This window comes from Alosa pseudoharengus, unplaced genomic scaffold (genome assembly GCF_046254945.1).
Source record: "Alosa pseudoharengus isolate Yale_2024_CS ecotype anadromous, Long Island Sound unplaced genomic scaffold, YU_APseudo_1.1 YU_APseudo_1.1_scf_5, whole genome shotgun sequence".
NCBI classification, from domain to species: Eukaryota; Metazoa; Chordata; class Actinopteri; order Clupeiformes; family Clupeidae; genus Alosa; species Alosa pseudoharengus.
In genome coordinates, this window is record NW_027468837.1 from 31,833,050 (window position 1) to 31,853,120 (window position 20,071).

General features: G+C 40.3%; 1 protein-coding gene across 2 annotated transcripts in view; it reads left to right on the top strand.

Annotated features, from left to right (window-relative positions):
- The window catches only part of pparg (peroxisome proliferator-activated receptor gamma), a 25,565-nt gene extending 5,987 nt beyond the window's left edge, over positions 1 to 19,578 (top strand). Inside the window, exons 1-7 of one of the 2 annotated variants that reach the window (XM_076269041.1) lie at positions 3,963 to 4,107; positions 6,913 to 7,137; positions 7,682 to 7,851; positions 11,234 to 11,372; positions 14,354 to 14,553; positions 16,425 to 16,911; positions 18,398 to 19,578. In XM_076269041.1, coding sequence (XP_076125156.1) covers positions 6,915 to 7,137; positions 7,682 to 7,851; positions 11,234 to 11,372; positions 14,354 to 14,553; positions 16,425 to 16,911; positions 18,398 to 18,645 — 1,467 coding nt within the window. In that variant the 5' untranslated portion in view covers positions 3,963 to 4,107; positions 6,913 to 6,914 and the 3' untranslated portion in view covers positions 18,646 to 19,578. Of the gene's footprint in view, positions 1 to 3,962; positions 4,108 to 6,912; positions 7,138 to 7,681; positions 7,852 to 11,233; positions 11,373 to 14,353; positions 14,554 to 16,424; positions 16,912 to 18,397 lie in introns of those variants that run through there. The other variant, XM_076269040.1, reaches the window with a different exon arrangement.
- Positions 19,579 to 20,071: the final 493 nt, after the last annotated feature.

The following is a 20,071-nucleotide window of genomic DNA, read 5'->3' on the forward strand; positions in this document are numbered from 1 at the left end:
GCACTGGACTTTGAAAACCTACAGCATTCGTTTTTGTCGAGCGACACTTGCCACCTAATCTATAAAATTACCTGAGGCTCAACTCAAGTGATATGTCATTAGAGGCATATGTATTTGTGGTATACACAGTGCACACTATTGTTCTCATATAAACCCTATTCCATTTCATTCCAGTTCAAATCAGTGACTTATTTCACAGTATGTTCCCTAGTGTAGCGTTACTAATTACAGTGAATGCGTAAAGACATGTCAGCATAATTGACGGCAGAAGTAAGCTACTGTATGAGTTGTATCTGGACTACAACATCTGACACCATTAAATGATGGATGAAAGAAGAAGTGTTCATATGTGAGGATTCAGAGAAGTGGAACCACTGCGTTTGAGTAGAAGTGAAGCAACAGGAAGTCATCTGGCTGGCCGTACACCTCACACTTGGACCACATGATGGTTAGCTGTCTGCACTTTTGCTGAGGTTAAGTAGAGTCAAAGTAAGAGACTCCTACTTCCTTTTATCTGGACATACAGCACAGGAATAGATGAGCGAAGAGCTGGCCACCCGCTTTCTCAAGTCAAAAGTTCAGTCTGGTTTCTTGTGTCAATGTGCCAGGTTCAGAGCCTGATTTGCTGAACTACTACTGTAGAAGGGGTGCTGGGTGAGTGGCCATGTTTATTAAGTCTGTTTTTCACAGTAATGTCAGAGTGTTTGTGTAGAATTCAGATGAGTCAGAATGTATGTCCATATTAGAGTCATATATGAGTCAGAATGTATGTCCATATTAGAGAATGCGGGTCCAGATTAATAGTAATATCAGTGTGTGTGTGCGTGTGCAGGGATGGGCAAAGATACATCAAAATGTATTTTAAAATAACAAATACCCTCATTTTAAATGTATTGAAATACTGTATTTTGTATTTTGGAATACTCACTTTAAAAATACCAATAATGCTACATCAAAGTCCTTTTAGTTAAGTCCCTCCACTCGGCGGCCATATTGCAACGCATTTTGGGCACTTATCGGGCATCTATTTCAGGCCAAACTGCATGTGCGCAAGGCTTCACGACACCAACCTTGCTCCAGCAGCACGTGATTGGCACGATGTATTCACAACACACCACACGATTGGCACAATGTATTCACATGTCGACTTTTTTGCCGTGGAAGGGGCGGGATATGTGTAGACCACTGCCATATTGGCGTTACAAACTAACCCCATGCATTTCTATGGAGGATTTTTTCAGTGCTGTATCTCCTCATTAGAAAGCCTCTGGCTACATAGAAAACCACACATCTGAAATTCCAAAACAGTTCTAAAGTCGTACAAAACAAATAGGCAAACTTATGAGTGTGGGTGAGCAAGTAACTGGGACTGAGTGAGTGTGGGGGTGTGAAAGTGGGAGTTTGAGGAATGTGTACATGTGAATGTGTGTGTACGTGTCTGTCTGTGTGTGTGTGTGTCTGTGTCTGTGTGCCCTGTGGCCTGCATTGTAGGAGTCGCTTGATGCCTTTAAGACGCAACTAAATTTGAATAAAGTTTTTTAGACGTTGTCGATGGAACCTGTTGCTCAATAGAGCGATGGAAAGTAAATGCACTACCGGGGCAGAGAATGTTGCAATGCCTGTTCAATTTCACAAAAAGGGTGCTTGATTAGGCGATACTGTTCCAAAGACACCAAGCCCAAACTAAGCTAGGCGTGGTTGATGTGATCAAAGAGTAGGCCTAGGTTCAACTGCTCATACTGGAATACAACAGAAAAAAAATTCTGCCACGCTTTAGCACAGCCAGGGGTTATAGCTGCCCGTATTGTGTTTAGACTATATTAGACTTGTTATGGAATGGATTTCTCCTACTTGTAAACATAATAATAATAATAATAATAAATAAACATAAATAAACCATGAAAACATAAATAAACCAAATATCAATACCAAATATCCAACTGGACCGGGCTCAGTCTGAAATATTGATTTTTTCCATGCGTTGTGAGCCTGCTAAAGCTTCATGACACACCAACCAGTTGGATCCTTTTGATTCTGGGCTACAATTGGGTCAGAATCTTACAGCGCCTGCTTGGCAAAAGGCAGCACCAATGAGAGGCTATGCATCATTTAGTGCTTTTATGACATTAGCACATAGACGTCTCACCAAAAGTATTTTGTCAGGTTTTTTTAAGATACAGAGATTCTCCTGTGTGTTGTGATGGATCTATTTCCGATTTGTTTTTCCGGGCATTTGATGCATTGTTTTGTTAAACAATGCTGAAACCACAGCCTTTTTTACCAAACTTGTGAAGAGTAACACCTCACTTTCTCCAAGAATGTTTTACTCATGGCCAATGACACCCGCATCAAAGGCAGGTTTTTTATCTCAAGTCTTGACCTTACTCAACCAGTAAACTAAATCAGAGCGACTTGGTGCTGGTACCGATGTGACTCATGTGCAGCGGCCCCCACAGCCTTGTGGTCTGCAGCGTCTACTCCAGGTCTGGCAGCTTTTCTCCCATCAGCAAATGTGACACTAGCCTGCCAGTGAGCAAAGTCAGTACCAGTCGAGTGGGTACCCAGACGGCTTTTATGTCTGTGCTGGAGTCATAGCAAGAGGGCACGGGACTGGCATTTGGCACAAACGCACTAGGGGTTTTTGTGTGCATCTAGGTGAGGTTTTTCTTTTGTGTGTGTGTGTGTGTGGTTTGTGTGTGTCTATGTGTGTGTGTGGTATATGTGTGACTAATTGTGTGCATATGGGTTTGTGTATGTGTGCGTGCATGTGCGCTACTGGTCTCACCAGCGCTATGGTCAGGAAGTCTCAGCTCTTTCTTGCCTTGTCAGTGAGCTTTGCGGTTAGAGTCCTCCCCCTTCTCTCAGAAAGAACACAACCATTGCATCAGGTAAATGTCTTAAAATGTTCTTGAAAATATGGTGCATTTTATTGGAATGTGGGCCTGTTTAAGTACCGTTCGTATCTTTTCGCTCCTCTCACCTTATTGTCAGTGCCACAATAGGATGTTCAATCACTATGGGCCCAAATGCTGGGCAAAGTGTGAAGTCAGTCTATCTGCAAAGTTGTCATGTAAGATCTAAAAGCATCATGGTGTGAAAAAGCTTTCAGCTGCCCTTTCTGATGGACATTTTTTGCAATTCTCTTTTAATTTAACTTAGCTTTTAAATTAGGCCCCAATATGTTTAGCGCTCTCTTACACTCATTATTATTATACTCAGTAATTCACTGTAGAATTCATTGAACAAAGTTGTGAACACAGTGTACTTGAGTTCTGATTAACCGCCACTGTTTTGACTGTAAGTAGATATGTGACTATGAGAGCCAAGGTGGTTTAGTGTGACCAACAGACAGGAAGACTTTCATCATATTTTGTCTCCCATCCTCCACCTCACATCCTTACCCATTAGAGAGCATTTTTAACAGAAGTGTTTAGCCGGGGAAATTATAATAAATACAAATTTGGTTTTGTCTGTGTGTTTCTGTAAGATATCAGATGCACCATGTGTTTGAAACCATGAAGGAGAGCTTTGTGGTTTGCCGTGAACTAGATATGGTTTTTTAATAAAGTAGTGCGACACATTTCTTGCTTTGCATTATGACAAATCTGTAGAATTGTTCTTACGGTACTCAGTGTATGACTGTGCATGGCACAAGTAATGTGTTCTTCTCTCAGTTATTTTGTCTATTTTTTAACATTGTTCTCTTTTATAAACACATTTAAATAGTTGAATCACAGTCAAGTGTTTGAATTGCAGTGCAAATAGGATTTGAAAAATAAATGAGTAAGAATAGATTGACTAAAAGGTTGAAAAAACAATAATATCGAAATTAGTGATGTGTGGTAGGATACTGTAGGACAGGAGCAGACTACTCGAAACAGAAGGTGTTCGTTTTCGTTGTACCCATGGTCCACCTATCTGCAGACACACACGCTGCCGCCTGTGAATGCAGTTTGGCAGGTTCTGCTAGTGTTACGTTAGCACCTAAACACTACAAAACCTCCACTAGAAGTTTGGAACGTTCTTCATGTAGATCTCACTGGATTTGTGTAAAGAGTTTGTATGTTGACACAGAACAACACCAGAAAATGAAACTGTAACAGACTTGTGAGTATTTCAGTTTATGACATATACATTGTTATTGTTATTAGGATGTTATGTTTTCTGTGAGGTTATCACCGGTTCTCAGAATTCCTCTGAAGCCCGAGATGACATACATAAACATGGTTGACATATTTTAGAGGCTGTTGCAGTAGTGGTTTAGTTCTAAGTATAAAACTAAAGTTAAAGATGGTTGAGTGTAAAGTTATTTTTACTTTGGCAAAGATATTCACACAATATGAACAGTCCTAAGGAAAGTGTGTTTCATGTGATTTGAGCCACTTCAGGCGGACAGAAATGAAATCTTAGCTTCTATGTTTTGCTCTTCTGCAACTTGGCTTTTGTGTGGAGATGTGAAGAAATATCAATGGCAAACACTGCATTCCTTTTGCAAGACTGTCCCAGTGGAGTGTCTTTCACATCACATACAAACAGACTGTTCTTACCTCCTCGCTCACATGGTGAGGAGCAACACTTTCACGTGAACAGAATTCATGTAGCAGAGTGCCATGTGAGCAACATCCTCCATTAGTCTCCATCAACACTGCCTTCACATCCATCACAAACACTAGCACAAACACTCACCCATCAGATTGCCTGCGTGTGCGCTGGGAATACAAGATCAGGCTTGACGAGAGGACTGAGACTTGTAAATCTGTCTATTAAGGGTTGGCCCTGCATCTTTTGTTCATTTACAGCACATTAACCTCTGATAATTTGTCATGTTTTGTAACGCTCATATCAGATGTCAGGCCACTGCAAACACAGTCTGGAGCACATAAATGGAGTGGAAATTCTGTGGGGTTTGTATGGGAATTTGTATAGTCTTGTGATTTAGTTGTATTTGTATAGTCTCCTTGATATCCTGCCCATCCCTCCATTTTCAATAAACCATCGCTTTTAGCAACAGACTGATTGCTGCATGTCATATACTATTATAACATATTTAGTGATAATGAATGAATGTCTGTTTAGGCAAATTCATCCAAATTACAAAAGTTGTGGCCACCAGCACAGTAGTGTGTGTGTGCCTGTGTTTGTGTGTGTGTGTGTGTGTGTGTGTGTGTGTGCGTGTGTGTGTCTGTGTGGGGGGGGGGGGGGGGGGGCATTTTCAAAGAAATGATAGAATACAAGAAGGAAAAAGTAAAGGGGAGGGATTTTTCAATTACAAAAGGAGAAACTCTTATTTAGTATTTTCTGTCTGAACATTAGTATAACATTAGCATCAGGAGACACCTTACTTTATCATGTTTAAGAAAGAAGAAAACAAAACCTAGGTTCGGCTGAGGGTTAGTCTCTCGGAGCAGAATAACACCACATGTATGTTTGGCTCCAGAACAAGCGCAGCTCAGCTAAATAAGAAAAGGACTAATGTGCCTAAACCAGAGGCCTGACCCTCCAATCTCTTGCCCTTGCCAACCAGAGCAAAAGTCCACCCTCAAGGACAGTGTTTACTGCATTGCAAAATGGACACACACTGGACGGAAACTTGTGTCTTTGCTATAAATAGTTTCCTCTGCCTACTGTTTCCAGCGCTTCTGAAATAAGCATCGTTTGGCAGAAGCTGCAGCGCTAGCAAGAATTCAGTCAATTGTCTTGCCTGATTTGGCACATTCCATCCAGGTGTAGGGAAAAAATAAGCCATTGAGAAAAGGATGTTTGTGGCATGTAGATATTTTTGGAAAGTCATTGGGCCGTGTTTCAAAAATGCCTTGGAATTTTAATGGAATTCCACCCATGTAAGAGTGTACATGAATTACTCCGTTTTCATAGTGAGGTGGTACGCGCACACTTAATCACACAAAAATAGAAATTATTTGTACTGTTTAGTTTGAATGTTTTATTAAACAAGGTGAAAGCCTTGGTTTCCTGAAAATTTGACTGAATGTTGCTAATCAATATAGAATGGCAGGCCAGTGTTTTGCAAGTTCAATAGAGTTCAATTAGAGTTCATATCATGACTTGCACTCTATATATAGTGCGTTCTTTTCTGCAAACATTCTCTGACATTCATTACCAAAGAACATATTTACATATAGCTCTCCTTGCCTGCAGATAGATGTTTTGTAGTATTTGCTACTAGTGGCAGGCCTTGCTGACTTGGTGCCCAAATGATTTTGTAAGCCTCATCTGCTAAAAAAAGATTCCTAAAAGGAGATTTTTCTCCTTCACTAATTTTAGTGCAATGTACAATATACTACTGCTAGAAATAATTATACTTTGATTGTGAATAATATGTGCTTATGTCTTTGGTAAGACAGTACATTGTAGAAGATGTTGGTATATTCATTTTAAGGATTACATACCGGTATATTAAAACACAGTGAGGGCCCTGTTTCCTGTAATACACTGTTGCAATGTGGCATTTATTTGATACACATTTCCATCCATTTCTAATGCTGTGACAGTGCTCATTATGCCTGGTACAGAAGGTGAGACAATACAATGAAAGCCCAATGTTTATGTAACTTGTATGTAAGACCTTCAAAAAAAGAATCACAGCGCAACATCACCATTAGCGATCTGATATCTTACTTGGCGTGGTTGATATCTAGTGAATACGATGTGCAGTGTGTGGTTCATATTATGATATTATGGGTGTAGTGTGTTTGCTCTTTGTTTGGTTGGTCTTGGTTGTATTCGCAGATTCCCAGAAGTTTTCTCAGATAAACATAACACCCCTAATATGCATATAAGCTACAGACCAGTGGAAGATGTCATGCCATCTGGCTTGTGTGCACATCAGATCTAATGATTGCAACATGATTTGCCTTTAGCCTGATTCTAAGTCTGGGTGCCTCTCTCCCGCAGACATGGTTGACACGCAGACTCTAGGCTGGTCCATGGGCTTTGGCCTGACCGCTCTGGAGCTGGAGGAACTGGACAACAGCTCCCACTCTCTGGACCTGAAGCCCTACTCCATGCTGGACTACACCAACCTCTCAGGAATGGAGTACGACCCCAGCCTGTCCCAAGGAGACTACGCACACACAGACCTGACTCACGTGTACAACTACAGACAACAGGAAAGCCAGAGTGGGTGTCCTGAGTTGTTCAGAATGATTGTTGTTCAGAGCGCAGTGTAGATTTTGGACCTGATACCAGCAAAATAATGACATGAATAGCTTAGAGTGAACTTGAAATAGAACAATACTGGCAGTAGGAAGAAATACAAACCATTTAAGATTAACCACATTAGATTGGGAGACAATGAGACAGTGTCAAATAGCATTGTGGTTTTAACACTGGGGTTTCCACAGGAGGGTTGTATCTGTTTTACAGGGGGTTTGGATTGTAACCAGGAAGTGTGCAGTATAATTTTGCACTAGAGGTTAGAGCTGAGTACCTACTGTTGTCAAATTTAGAGAGGGTGATAATATCATAATAAAAAGTTCTTCATTTAGCTACTTAAGAAGCATTAGGTGAAAAAGGAAATGAAAGACATGTATTTGAAAATATTTATTTGAGCCTTTGCATAAGAGATTATGTAAGGATTCAGAAATTGGTAATAGTAATATACTGTATGAAACAGATAAAAAAAAAATATTGTACAGTTAACATTCCCTGAACTTTGTTTTAGATTATATAAAGCTTGAACCAGAGTCACCTCCTCAATACACTGAGAGCAGTCTGCCTTTCTCCAAGCTGCATGACGACCCCTCAACTGCTGTCTTGAATATTGAATGCCGTGTGTGTGGGGACAAAGCTTCAGGGTTCCACTATGGAGTTCATGCCTGTGAAGGCTGCAAGGTACAAACGCCTCCACAAATCTTCTCAATCCACATTCCAACTAGTCGTCAACTCCAACGTGCATAATGGTGCGTTCGTTTTTATCAGTACACTGCTGTACAGACTTATATGATTCATTGTGGATAAACAGCAACAGGCAAGGCAAGAACATAGGCAAGGCATAGGCCTTTTTTTATTTCATTTGAAGTTGTCTCCATTTTGTAATTTCCAGAGAAAGCATGCCTAATGAGCAGAGGAAGGGAATGATACCTGTAATGTTACTTTTACTTGAAACTGTAGTATGATAACACTGATTTCATTGTAGGACTGCGTTATTAGCTATTTTGAACTTATAAAGCTTTACCTTTTTAAGCTGAGAAGCTATCGGTCAAAAGTTTGGAGTCACTTAGAAATTTCCATTCCACTCCATTATAGACAGAATACCAGCTGAGATCAGTTGCATTGTTTTTTAATCAGCAGTTTTCAGATTACATTTTGTGCCTACATAATTGCATTCTTGACAGTCGTTGAAGAAATGGCTGATCTTTAAGGCAATATCTACATTGCCCATTATAAGCAACCATTCATCCAATGTTCCAAAGGCACATTCTGTTTACTGTTTATCATTTTAAAACTAAGAAAACATTGGAGAACCCTTTTGCAATTATGTAAGCACTATTGTAATTCACTATTAGCTGGCTTACCTGCTTGTGTGGTAAGATCATTACAGCTGATTCATAATACTGGAGCACGCCTGGTCTTCAATCAGCCAAAGAGGACACATGTAACTCCTCTCCTAGTTACTCTCCATTGGCTCCCTATAGTAACCAGAATAAAATTAAAATCTCTCACTTTGGCCTATAGGACACTGACTGTTGATTAATTTGACATTGTTGTTTATTATTAATATTCTCCTTAATGTAGTCTTACCATGTTATTTGTTTTTATATTATTGATTGAATGGGCATTATTGTTTATCATTGTTTTTTCCCCCTCATTTTCATTGTTTATTTCATTAGGCTATTGATTGAATTGACATTGTTGTTTATTATTGCTATTCTCCTTATTTTAGTCTGACCAACATTTTAATCTGTTCCCTGTTAAATTTAAGTATTATATTGTTTTGTATTTGTATGTCGCTTTGGACAAAAGCGTATCCATAACCATAACCATAATGTAATCTGAAAACTGCTGCCCTGATTGAAAAAACAATGCAACTGACCTCAGCTGGTAGTCTGTCTATAAGTGGAATGGAAATTCCTAACTGACCCCAAACATTTGAACGGCAGTGTATGTATAAAACAATTATTAGACTTTCAAAACAATACTCTGCACTAGCACTGAGGGCATTGTGGAGTGGTTTCAGTGATATGTGTTCTATTCATCTATCTGTTTAGCAGTGCACCCTGTAGCATCTCCTCTGGCTTCCTTCAGCTATAATCATACTTCCTGTCATATCAAAACCCAGAATTTCTTACCAAAACCTCAAACTTCTTCTTATTCTGTGTTCGGTAAACCCCGTCTGAAGGCTGCGCTACAGCAGAAGATAAGTAAATAGGGTCAAAAGGTGTCACCCTCACACTTGATCACTGTCTGTCACCCCAACCACAAGCTCATGACAAGTTTCCACTCACTTGGCAGAAAATATACATGGGCAGAGTTGTACATGTATGAAGAAGTGTCTGAATAAAAATAATCTCGCCGAGTGGGCGAGTCAAAACCTCAGAGGTGTATTTCCACACGGCTCAGACACTGGGGCAGTGGAGGTGTGTGTGTGGTGCATTTACAGGCAGGCAGTAGATGCTTTGACTTCAGGTGGGAGGAAATGCTCACCCAGAATAAGATTTTTTCACACTGATTTCCTGGTTCCTCACCATTATATATTGACAGTGTCCAAACTTGTACAGTAGTGTATGGACATGCTTCATTCTGAAAACATTTTTTGAATTACGTATATCACAGTTTGGTCTCAAATATTGAGACTATCTATTGAAGTTAATACTGTTTTTCAATAAAGCCGCTCAAAGCCTCTTAGCCAGTGAAAAGCACCAGACCTGTTCTTCCATGACAAATATTGGAAAAAAAAAAAAAAAACTCTTGCCACTGGAATTACGCATAAACTACTAGTGAAAAGAATATTTGAGGCATTTTCTCTGTTGACTAGAGCTGTTGATGTAGTCTACATGAAAAAGTTGTTCTTTTACAAATTCCATTATGTACATGAGTTTTCCCCATGTCCTAGTATATTGAATCAAGCTCCTGACGTCTGGAAGTCACCTTCTAGTTTGAAGGGGAAGTCTAGGTCGATAGTACCTGCTCAAGTACACCTCAGTTGGGCACATGGCACTAAATGACTAAGCAGACACCTCACGTCAGTCTGGCGACAGTCTGCTGTCTGCCCTCAATGCTGGCAAATGATGATCATCAAAGGTGTGGGAATGAACCCACTATTTCCAGTTCATGCTCACCATATGAACGCTGACAAAATCAAGTCTTTCAAAATAATACGTCGGTAGATATCATCTGAGCCACAACTATGATTTTTTAAATATCAGTTAACCAGATCTACGTATAACCGTGGCCAAAATCCTCAGTATTATTTTCATTCACTCAGGTGCTGCCTGTTTGCATATTTAAGGTTGAGAGTGAAGTGTCAAATGAGGACAATGTTTTTTTTATAATGTGCTGAATACCAGGGCTGTGAGTTAGCCTACCAGGTCCATCTTTTTTTTAAAGCCCATTGAGCCCTACAGGGCTAGAGCCATTTAGTACTTTTTTCTTTACAAATACCTCCACACATACAGATCAGGCATGAACACACACACACAAACACACACACACACACACACACACACACACACACAAACACACAGGTTCAGGTGATCATTGAGGGTCTGTTTGAAAACATTTCCTCTCTGCCAGCCTTATCAACAGTGGCCTAACAGGAGCTGCTGTATGAGAGCTCCTTATCTTGCCAAAGTCCAAATAGAGGTGCACAACCGCAACATATATCATTAGCTTATTGCACTGATATGCATGTGATTACCTGAAGATACATGCTTTGCAAACATGACAACAGTGGTGGAGAGATTGCATGTGAGGCTTTCTGTTCAAACACGGTTGTTTGGAAAGCCCCACAAGATTAATTAACCGTTGCTTCAATATCGCATATTTTAATTGGGCATTTACAAAATAAAAAATGATTGGCAGAATGATTATCCAAATTTTATAAGGAGTGGCTATGGGTGTGCTTCTCTATTTGCATATATTATTATTATTATTTCACCCATGAATGTTCAAAATAATGTTAATGAGGCACTGAATATGAAAGATGTGCTATGATGAGGGTTTGCCTCAGCTGCTCTTCTTCTACTTCTTCCTCATGGTGTGTCCTCTCCTCTAGGGTTTCTTCCGCCGAACCATCAGATTAAAGCTGGTGTATGACCACTGTGACCTGCACTGCCGCATCCACAAGAAGAGCCGCAACAAGTGCCAGTACTGCCGCTTTCAGAAGTGCCTGATGGTGGGCATGTCACACAATGGTGAGCGAGCACAAGCCCGGAAACCAGCTAGCAAGCACAGCCTCCAGATCACCCCTCAAACTTACAAGAATGTGCAAGAAGTTTCACAGAATTTCCTTTTGAGGCTTTGTGCTTTTTTTTCTCACTTCTGTTGCGCCTGGGCTGAGTTTCCTCCGTGTGATGGCCTGGTGTGCCTGCTGTGGCAGGGGCTCTCTCTCGCTCTCTCTCTCTCTCTCTCTCTCTCTCTCTCTCTCTCTCTCAAATTCAAATTCAAATTCAAATTCAAAATGCTTTATTGGCATGACAATTTGTGAAAAAAGTGTTGCCAAAGCATACAGTGTCTAGAACTCATCAAGATTAAATAACAGTCATAAAACAAAATCTGTGAATACATATATATATATATATATATATATGTATAGAGAAGGAGAAAAAAAATACACATACACACACACACACACACTCTCTCTCTCTATCTCCCTCTCTCTCTCTCAGCCCCCACACACTGCTTCAGCCTGCCAAAAGTGTTGCACCTGAGGGGCAGGGCCGGCCAGGCAGCCTGACAGACAGGCGTCTCCGGTTACAACACTGGCGCTGGCCGCTCAGGCCGAGCACTCGGGGAGATTACAGGTGTTTTCACCCCAGGGAGGTCAGCAGAGTTTGTCTTTATCGTGCCATGGCTTCTGATTGGTTGGCTCTGTTTTCCTCTGCTCGTGGCTCCACTTGCTCCACCTGCTCCACCCCCCCCTCCCCCCCCCACACACACACACACACACACACACATACACTCACACACACTCTCTCTCTCTCTCTCTCTTTCTTGTACACACACACACCTCCCAATCTCTCTCTCTCTCTCTCTCTCTCTCTCTCTCTCTCTCTCTCTCTCTCTCTCGTACACACACCTCCCAATCTCTCTCTCTCTCTTTCTCTCTCTTTCTTTCTTTCTTTCTTTCTTTCTTTCTTTCTCTATCTCACACACACACACACTATCTCTGAATCTACTTCTCCATCACATCTCTCTACCCTCACACTCACACACACACACACACACACACACACACACACTCACACACACACACACACACACACACACACACACACACACACACACACACACACACACACACACACACACATTCTCTGTGTCCCTCTGTCTCTGTCATTCATTCTATTCATGTGCACTGAGGCTGACTCCTTTTCTTTTTTTCCTCTGTTTTTATCAATGATTCATAGAGGCTCAGACGTGCTGCCACAAATCTGCTGTGTCACAGCTCCTGGCAGGCCGCCAAGACAGTAGGGTAAAGGTTGAAAAGACATGAGGGTGTGAAAGTTATAACAAATGACATAGAGTAATAATTGTGTAACGTGTGTGGGCATATAAACTGTATTACCACAGCATGCTGTCAAAAGGCAAATTGAATCAATATGTGATCAATTGTATCATGTGGAATTGCTTACTTGGAAGCCCTTGCCAAATAATCTGAGACACCACTTGCCTTCAATATGAAATGTATAGTATATAGTATAGTATAAGTATAGTATAGTATATTTAGGGCCCGTCCCAATACCTCCACTACCCCTAGATTTTTGCCCTAAACCTCGTTTTTGCGCGTGCACGTGTAGGGCTAGGGTGTCCCATTACTTTTGGGAGCAAGGGGAAGTTCTATTTTCCCCTTAAAAGCAACCCTCAAAATATAGCCAGGACCGATGCAGGCTTAAAACGAAGTGGGAGATGTAATTACCCAGGATACCGTGCAAGCTCAGCGAGCCGGCCAAATTTTTCATGTATTTTCGCAAATAAGCATATTAAAATTTCAAAATATGTTGGAATATGTTAGTTTGATGCACATCTGATGGACTGTTGAGTTTTGAACACTAATGTTAGAAAATACATATAGTGGTGTCCAAATTCATAGGGAAAGATCTTCACCTCCGCTTCCCTTGTCAAGGGGGCTTTAATGTTGAGGGCAATCAAAACCAAGTGGAAGTTTTAAGGGGGGAGAAATGGGACGGGCCCATACTCTTTTGATCCTGTGAGGGAAATTTGGTCTCTGCATTTATCCCAATCCGTGAATTAGTGAAACACACTCAGCACACAGTGAACACAGTGAGGTGAAGCACACACTAATCCCGGCGCAGTGAGCTGCCTGCAAAAACAGTGGCGCTTGGGGAGCAGTTAAGTCTGGGGTTAAGTCTGCTCAAGGGCACTTCAGCCGTGCCTACTGGTCGGGGTTCGAACCAACAACCCTCCGAAGCGCTAACCAGTAGGCCACGACTGCCCAAATGTGTCATATATACAACCTTAACGTGTCCTTTACATTCCAAAACAAACACCAGACCTGTCTAGCATGTCACATGTTATCATCAAATCAAATAGTGTTGGTTGAGGACATGCCAGACTGGAGAACTGTTGAAGCTGTTGAACTATAATCTTACTGGTTTTGGGTTTTTTTTTGCATTTTGTGATGTCTTGTCCTGTGTTTGGAGAGTCCAGCATATCAGGGCAACTATAGGAAAACAATAGGCTTTGACTTTTCTACCTATGTTTTCCATTGTATTATCATTCTGATCAGCTAATATACGTTGTATAGGCTAGAAATGTATTGATCTTAGTTAATATTTTACTGCTATCAGGAGAAAATGATGACATGAATCGGACTTCCTCATGTCCAAATGTGTCATAAAATGTTTCTCAATGGTCAGTATTTATTTTTAGTGGTGTGTCAGCTTTCATTGTGATCATCAAGGAGTGGGAGCACTTGTTTAAAGAAATAAAGACATTTTCCAGTTGGCAGTTTGGACATTTCTCAAGCTCTCATGGTGACGTTGATTTCCAAACCAGCCCGTTGGCCTCTCCCAGTTTCCATCCCACTCACTCCTCCACGCACATCTGAGTTATGAGCAAAGACCTAGCCTGGGCCTTTTTTTTGCCCTTTTCTCTTTTTTGTAATTCATTTCACTTTTTTTAAAGAAGTGTTTGTCTGTTTGCTTTTTCCCAGCCATTCGCTTTGGCCGCATGCCCCAGGCGGAGAAGGAGAAGCTCTTGGCGGAGGTCTCGGCTGACATGGACCACATGCACCCAGAGTCAGCTGACCTGCGAGCCCTGGCCAAGCATTTATATGAGTCCTATCTCAAGTACTTCCCCCTCACCAAAGCCAAGGCCAGGGCTATCCTCTCAGGCAAAAGCAGCGACAGCTCTGTGAGTCAAAGCTTCACTTTTCCCTTCTCTCTTTCTCTCTCTCTCTCTCTCTCTCTCTCTCTCTCTCTCTGGAGTTACACTTAAAAAAACAGACTGATTTAGGCTTTAGAACTTCAAACTACTAGGATATAAAATAGGATAAACAAACAATTGTTAATACACCAGTATTTCCAACCCTCAACATGTCCTAATGAAACTTTCACTCGATGATTGCTTGCAGCATGGAGAAACATTCACACGTGATGCATACATCAGGACACACCTAGAGCTCACAACTTTTCCATGAACTCTACTGTTTGTTTTATGTAGTACCACACACATTGGCAAAGGCTTGGCAAGAAACAATCAGACAACAATCAGATGAGAAGGAGACAGAAATACAGGATTATGATAATATGTAGTGGGTGTGGCAAAAACTAATTTTAGTTTTGGTAAGTGGTTAGTGGTAAACTAATTGTTTTAGTATGTTTAGACTAGTACGTATGGAACCACTAGTGGAAACTAATCACTTATTATTTACTGTATACTTTAAAAGGCCGAAAACATGGTCATATTCCAACAACTGCTCAATGCTTTTAGATAAACAAAGCGCTATCACAGGACAGCTGTAGAGTGGCAGACAGAGTGCTTTCAAAAATGGGCTTTGTCATGTTGTTCAGCTTCAGTGAAACTGAATCAGCGTTGGCTGAGATTTATTTTATTTTCTTTGGATGATATATTGTTTCAAGGAAAGTCAATTAATCTTTTTGAAGACAGCATGGCCACTTTGCGTGCAATGTGATATTAATTCATTTAACAAGCTATTGTAAGAAGAGAAAATATAGGTAGGGCTGCTCACAGAGGAAAAAAGTAAAAGAGCAAAAATGTCACCCTTTGGATTTAAAAGCAGAAAAAAAATAGTTGCTTTCTTTTACTAACCAAAGTAAACACACGCTGCTTTGGAGTCTACTCCATTCTTAACCTGCAGGGCCACTCCCAGTAAACTCTGAATGACACCTTTACAATGGCTGTCTATGGGAGTTATAAAATTGTTTGGAAGGCCTACTCTAACTGTAGTACATGCACAGGCTGGCATGTACTCTGCTGACATTATTACTGCATGTAGGGCTCAAAAGTTTTTGAAAAAATATATGCATATTCATTAAGGTGGCATGCAATTTAAATGGCAAATAAATTCCTACAGGTAATATTGAGAAGAAATTCCAGAAACCACATATTTTAAATTGATTATTCATTTAAGGCTGCAGAAATCATTACTTTAGTGTAGACTCACTTTCACTCGAATCATTCATGATGCTACTTCTTTATCAAAGACTCTGGCTTTCTTAAAGTTCAATTCTATGATGTAGCCCATACCTTCCGTAGAAGTAAAACTACACAAGGTATAAGGTTATATGAGGCCTACAGTATGTTTATGAGTTATGCAAACCCAAAAATGTGTTAAGGAACCAGGACGTTATGGTAATTTTTAACTTCATTGCAAGTACAAACACCAGATTTGCATAGACGCTGTGCAAATGTATTGTGAATAAACACCTCTGAGATATGAAGTGAGTGATATCCTCTAGATATCTTAAAAACTAAAGACTTTTGAAATGGAGAATTCACTGATTTATGAATTCAAAATGAATAGAACAATTCTTGTATAACTTTCAACAAAAAACATTTACATTTGCGGCATGACTCAACTTTTCAAACATGAGCGTATACACTGTATTAAGCACTTACCAACAACAGTGAAGAACATGCTCAAGAACACATAAATGTAGATATCGGAGCAACACTAGAAAAAGGAATTGATTTCTGATTTCTGCCATTGTGTGGTTTCTGATTTCTTTCCCCCTGTCTCTCTTTGTCTCTTTCACACATAGCCCTTTGTGATCCATGACATGCGCTCCCTTATCGAGGGTGAGCAGTACATCAATAGCCAACAGATCCGGTTCCCTTTGACCGGTCCTCAGCCTGACTTGGGCCTGTTACCTGGAGACACAGTTGATTCAGTGGAGTTGCGCTTCTTTGAACGCTGTCAATCACGATCAGCTGAGGCCGTCCGCGAGGTCACCGAGTTTGCCAAGAGCATCCCGGGCTTCATGGAGCTGGACCTGAATGACCAGGTGACGCTGCTGAAGTACGGAGTCATCGAGGTGCTCATCATCATGATGTCTCCACTCATGAACAAGGACGGCACACTGATTGCCTATGGCCAGATCTTCATGACGCGCGAGTTTGTCAAAAGCTTGCGCAAGCCCTTCTGTCAGATGATGGAGCCCAAGTTTGAGTTCGCCTTGAAGTTCAACACGTTGGAGTTGGACGACAGTGACATGGCACTCTTCCTTGCTGTTGTCATTCTCAGTGGAGGTGAGACGTTGGGGGTGGACAGAGGAATTTTATGTTAAGTATCAGAATCTTACACCACACTGTATTATCTTATATGATTGGTTCAGTGTGGCAAGTTCAGTTTTGCAGTTTGCCAATTAATCAACATAAGTGATCCCATAAAATTGTATGAATGAATTTGAATGAATATGTATTTATGAATTCATTCATAAAATGTCATAAAAGCTTTATGACCAGAGGGGTTTGGTTTTCTTTTTTTGACAGGCCCTAGTTCTTTAAAGACCACTTAAATATGACAAGACTAGCTTGTTTCATTTAATCAGCCATTCACTAGGCTATAGCTGTCTGAGAATCTGAATAAGCTGCATCTACTCAACAACATGATTACTGCTTAGTCATTCTTGTCGTATCAGCCTCCTTGTGTGAGATAAAGTGTGGTCCAGATCACAAGACCAGCTAATGTCAGGGTTTGTAGATAGCATTACCTTCCAACAGTTTTCAAGCTTATCAGACAAATCATAAGCACATGGCTCTTATCTAAATATGAAGAGATTGGTTCCAAAACGCTTTAAATCCATTTTTGAAAACTTAAATAAGTCATGTTATTTAATTGTGTATTTCAGGTAATATCAATAAAATGTCAGTGCTGTTGTTTTGATTGAGTAAAGATAAATCAAATAACAATACCCAACTACATTTCCACTGAAATTACAAAAAGTACAAAATGGAAACAAATGATTTATGAAAATTCATTAAAATAGAGGATGTAGCATTTTGGAAGCAAACTCTTCATAATAACTTGATGTAAGTTCACATGTAACCTCAATATCAGTGTGTAGTACACCAGTGCTACCGAAATGTGTAAACAGTGTTAACCACCTGTTTTGTCTGTAGCCAGTCTAGACTGGTTTGTAAAATGGTTATCACAAAGAGATTTATTGCTCAGCATTTTGTGGTCATTTAATAACATCACAATCTTGAACTTTGACTTGATTATTGAGAAGGCCATCGCACGAAAGCTTGTGAAAAATTAACTCTCAAGCACAAAAGATGACAAGAAATACAGACAATAGAATAGGCATTCTTTATGTGTGATTTCTGTCTACTGCAGTGTTCAAGTCAACTGTTCCAACACTAGATAGGGCTGCCATTCACATGACTCCTGCACAATCTCAAACTCAATTACAAACATTTTTGTAATCAATGTAGTTATTTGACCATAAAATAATGGCTTCAAACTCATTTCTTTGCCATACTGGCTTACGATAGGAAGAACAGAGTCTCTGACACTGGCATGTGTGCCGTGTCTGATGCCTGGTTTTGCATGTACTATGTCATGCTGTCACAGGTAAGAGCATGACGGTTTCAGGCGGTTGACGGTTTCAGACAAATTGTGTACCTCCTTAGCCCTTAATGGACACCCAGTACGTTAAAAAGCGACAAAAGGGAAAATGTATTAATTGTATTATTTTAAGACGGCCTTTCCCCTTTTCTTCTCCTGACGCAGATCGTCCTGGCCTGCTCAACGTCAAGCCTATCGAGGACCTGCAGGAGACTGTGCTCCACTCTCTGGAGCTCCAGCTGAAGATGAACCACCCTGACTCCCTGCAGCTTTTCGCTAAGCTGCTGCAGAAGATGACGGACCTCCGGCAGATGGTGTCTGATCATGTGCAATTGCTTGGAATGATTAAAACGTCAGAAGTGGACATCTGTGTGCACCCACTTCTCCAGGAGATCATGAGAGACTTGTACTAGGAAAAACATAAGCAAAAATTATGTATGATGTGATGCCACGTCTGTAGCTCCGTTTGTGCCTTTTGGTGGCAGCTGTGGAGAGCTGTGACTTGTGTTCTCGCACTGGATGACAGGCAGGTGATCTGCTCTCGGTCATGGGGTTGGTCCAGGGACTGACGATGTTTGAGAAAGAATGATGATTTCATTTGAATGCTTCTGTGAGACTTTTTTGTATTGATACAATTGCTTTGATAACTGCATGAGTGATAAATGTCTTGAAACCAATCTAAACAGCTAAGAATCTTAACTGTAAAATTATACACATGGCTGTTTGCCTTCAGGAAACAGTTATATGTTCATGGTAACATAATAGAGATGTTTATGTATCAAAATTATTAGGTCACAGAGTGTTGAATGAATTACCATGTTTCGCCATGGTATGTTGTTTTACCATATTTGTGGAAAATCCATGTTGGCTATGTCAGGTAGTTTTCTGTTAAGTGTTACTAAGGAAGTGAATATACAGGATTGTGTTGAAACAAGGGAAAATTTTACTGTGAATGTTCTTAGGACTCTTTATATCTTCAAACTGTGTATATACATGTAATTTTTGCTTTGTCCGATTTGATTATTTCCATTTAATCAAGATCTCAAGGTGCATCATAATTCATAGAATGTATCTCATATATGACATCTTGAATAATGTATCTCTTTTGAGGTGTCACTCAACCAGCAAAAATATATTTCTAGCTATCTAGCACTGATTGATTAAATGATTTTGAGTCTTTGTGCCTTGGTGAATTGAAAGGGAAATACATAACTGTGCCTTTTAAAGGATTGTGTTCTTTTTATTTGTAGGGATATATGTAAATCCCTCATAAGTTATCATTTTAGTTATATAAGTTCATATTGGGAATTTATGTTTAAATTTATACAGTAAAAACATTTCATAAAGTTTTGTGTAAATTTCCTCTTGGAAACACTCCTCAGCAATTAGTTATTGGGTGAAGCAGCCAGTTGTCATAATCCAGCCAAACCTTGTCAAACTATTTCCCTATGGTATTACTTGTTCAGCTACCTACTCAATGCAACCATGGCAAGCTCCGTGCAATCCAAGAACATGCAAACCTATTTGGCTGTCATTACGTCATGGATTATTGCGTGCTACAAGAAACACACCCTGTTGTGATTGCAAAACATGAACTGAGTTGAACTGACTCAGGAGATGGATATCTGCTAGATGACAATACACTTACCAGGTGTAAAGAGGACAAATTTGGTTTCGGGCACAGAAGTCTTTGATAGTTTAATCCAGTTTGGTGTAGCCGTTACTCTTTGAAACATACTGGCTCACTGAAAGGAAAGTAAGTTCCTGACCCTCACTCAATGTTAAGCTCCTTCCTATGGGAAATGCTGTTACTATTAGGAATTAATGTAACTCTGTTCA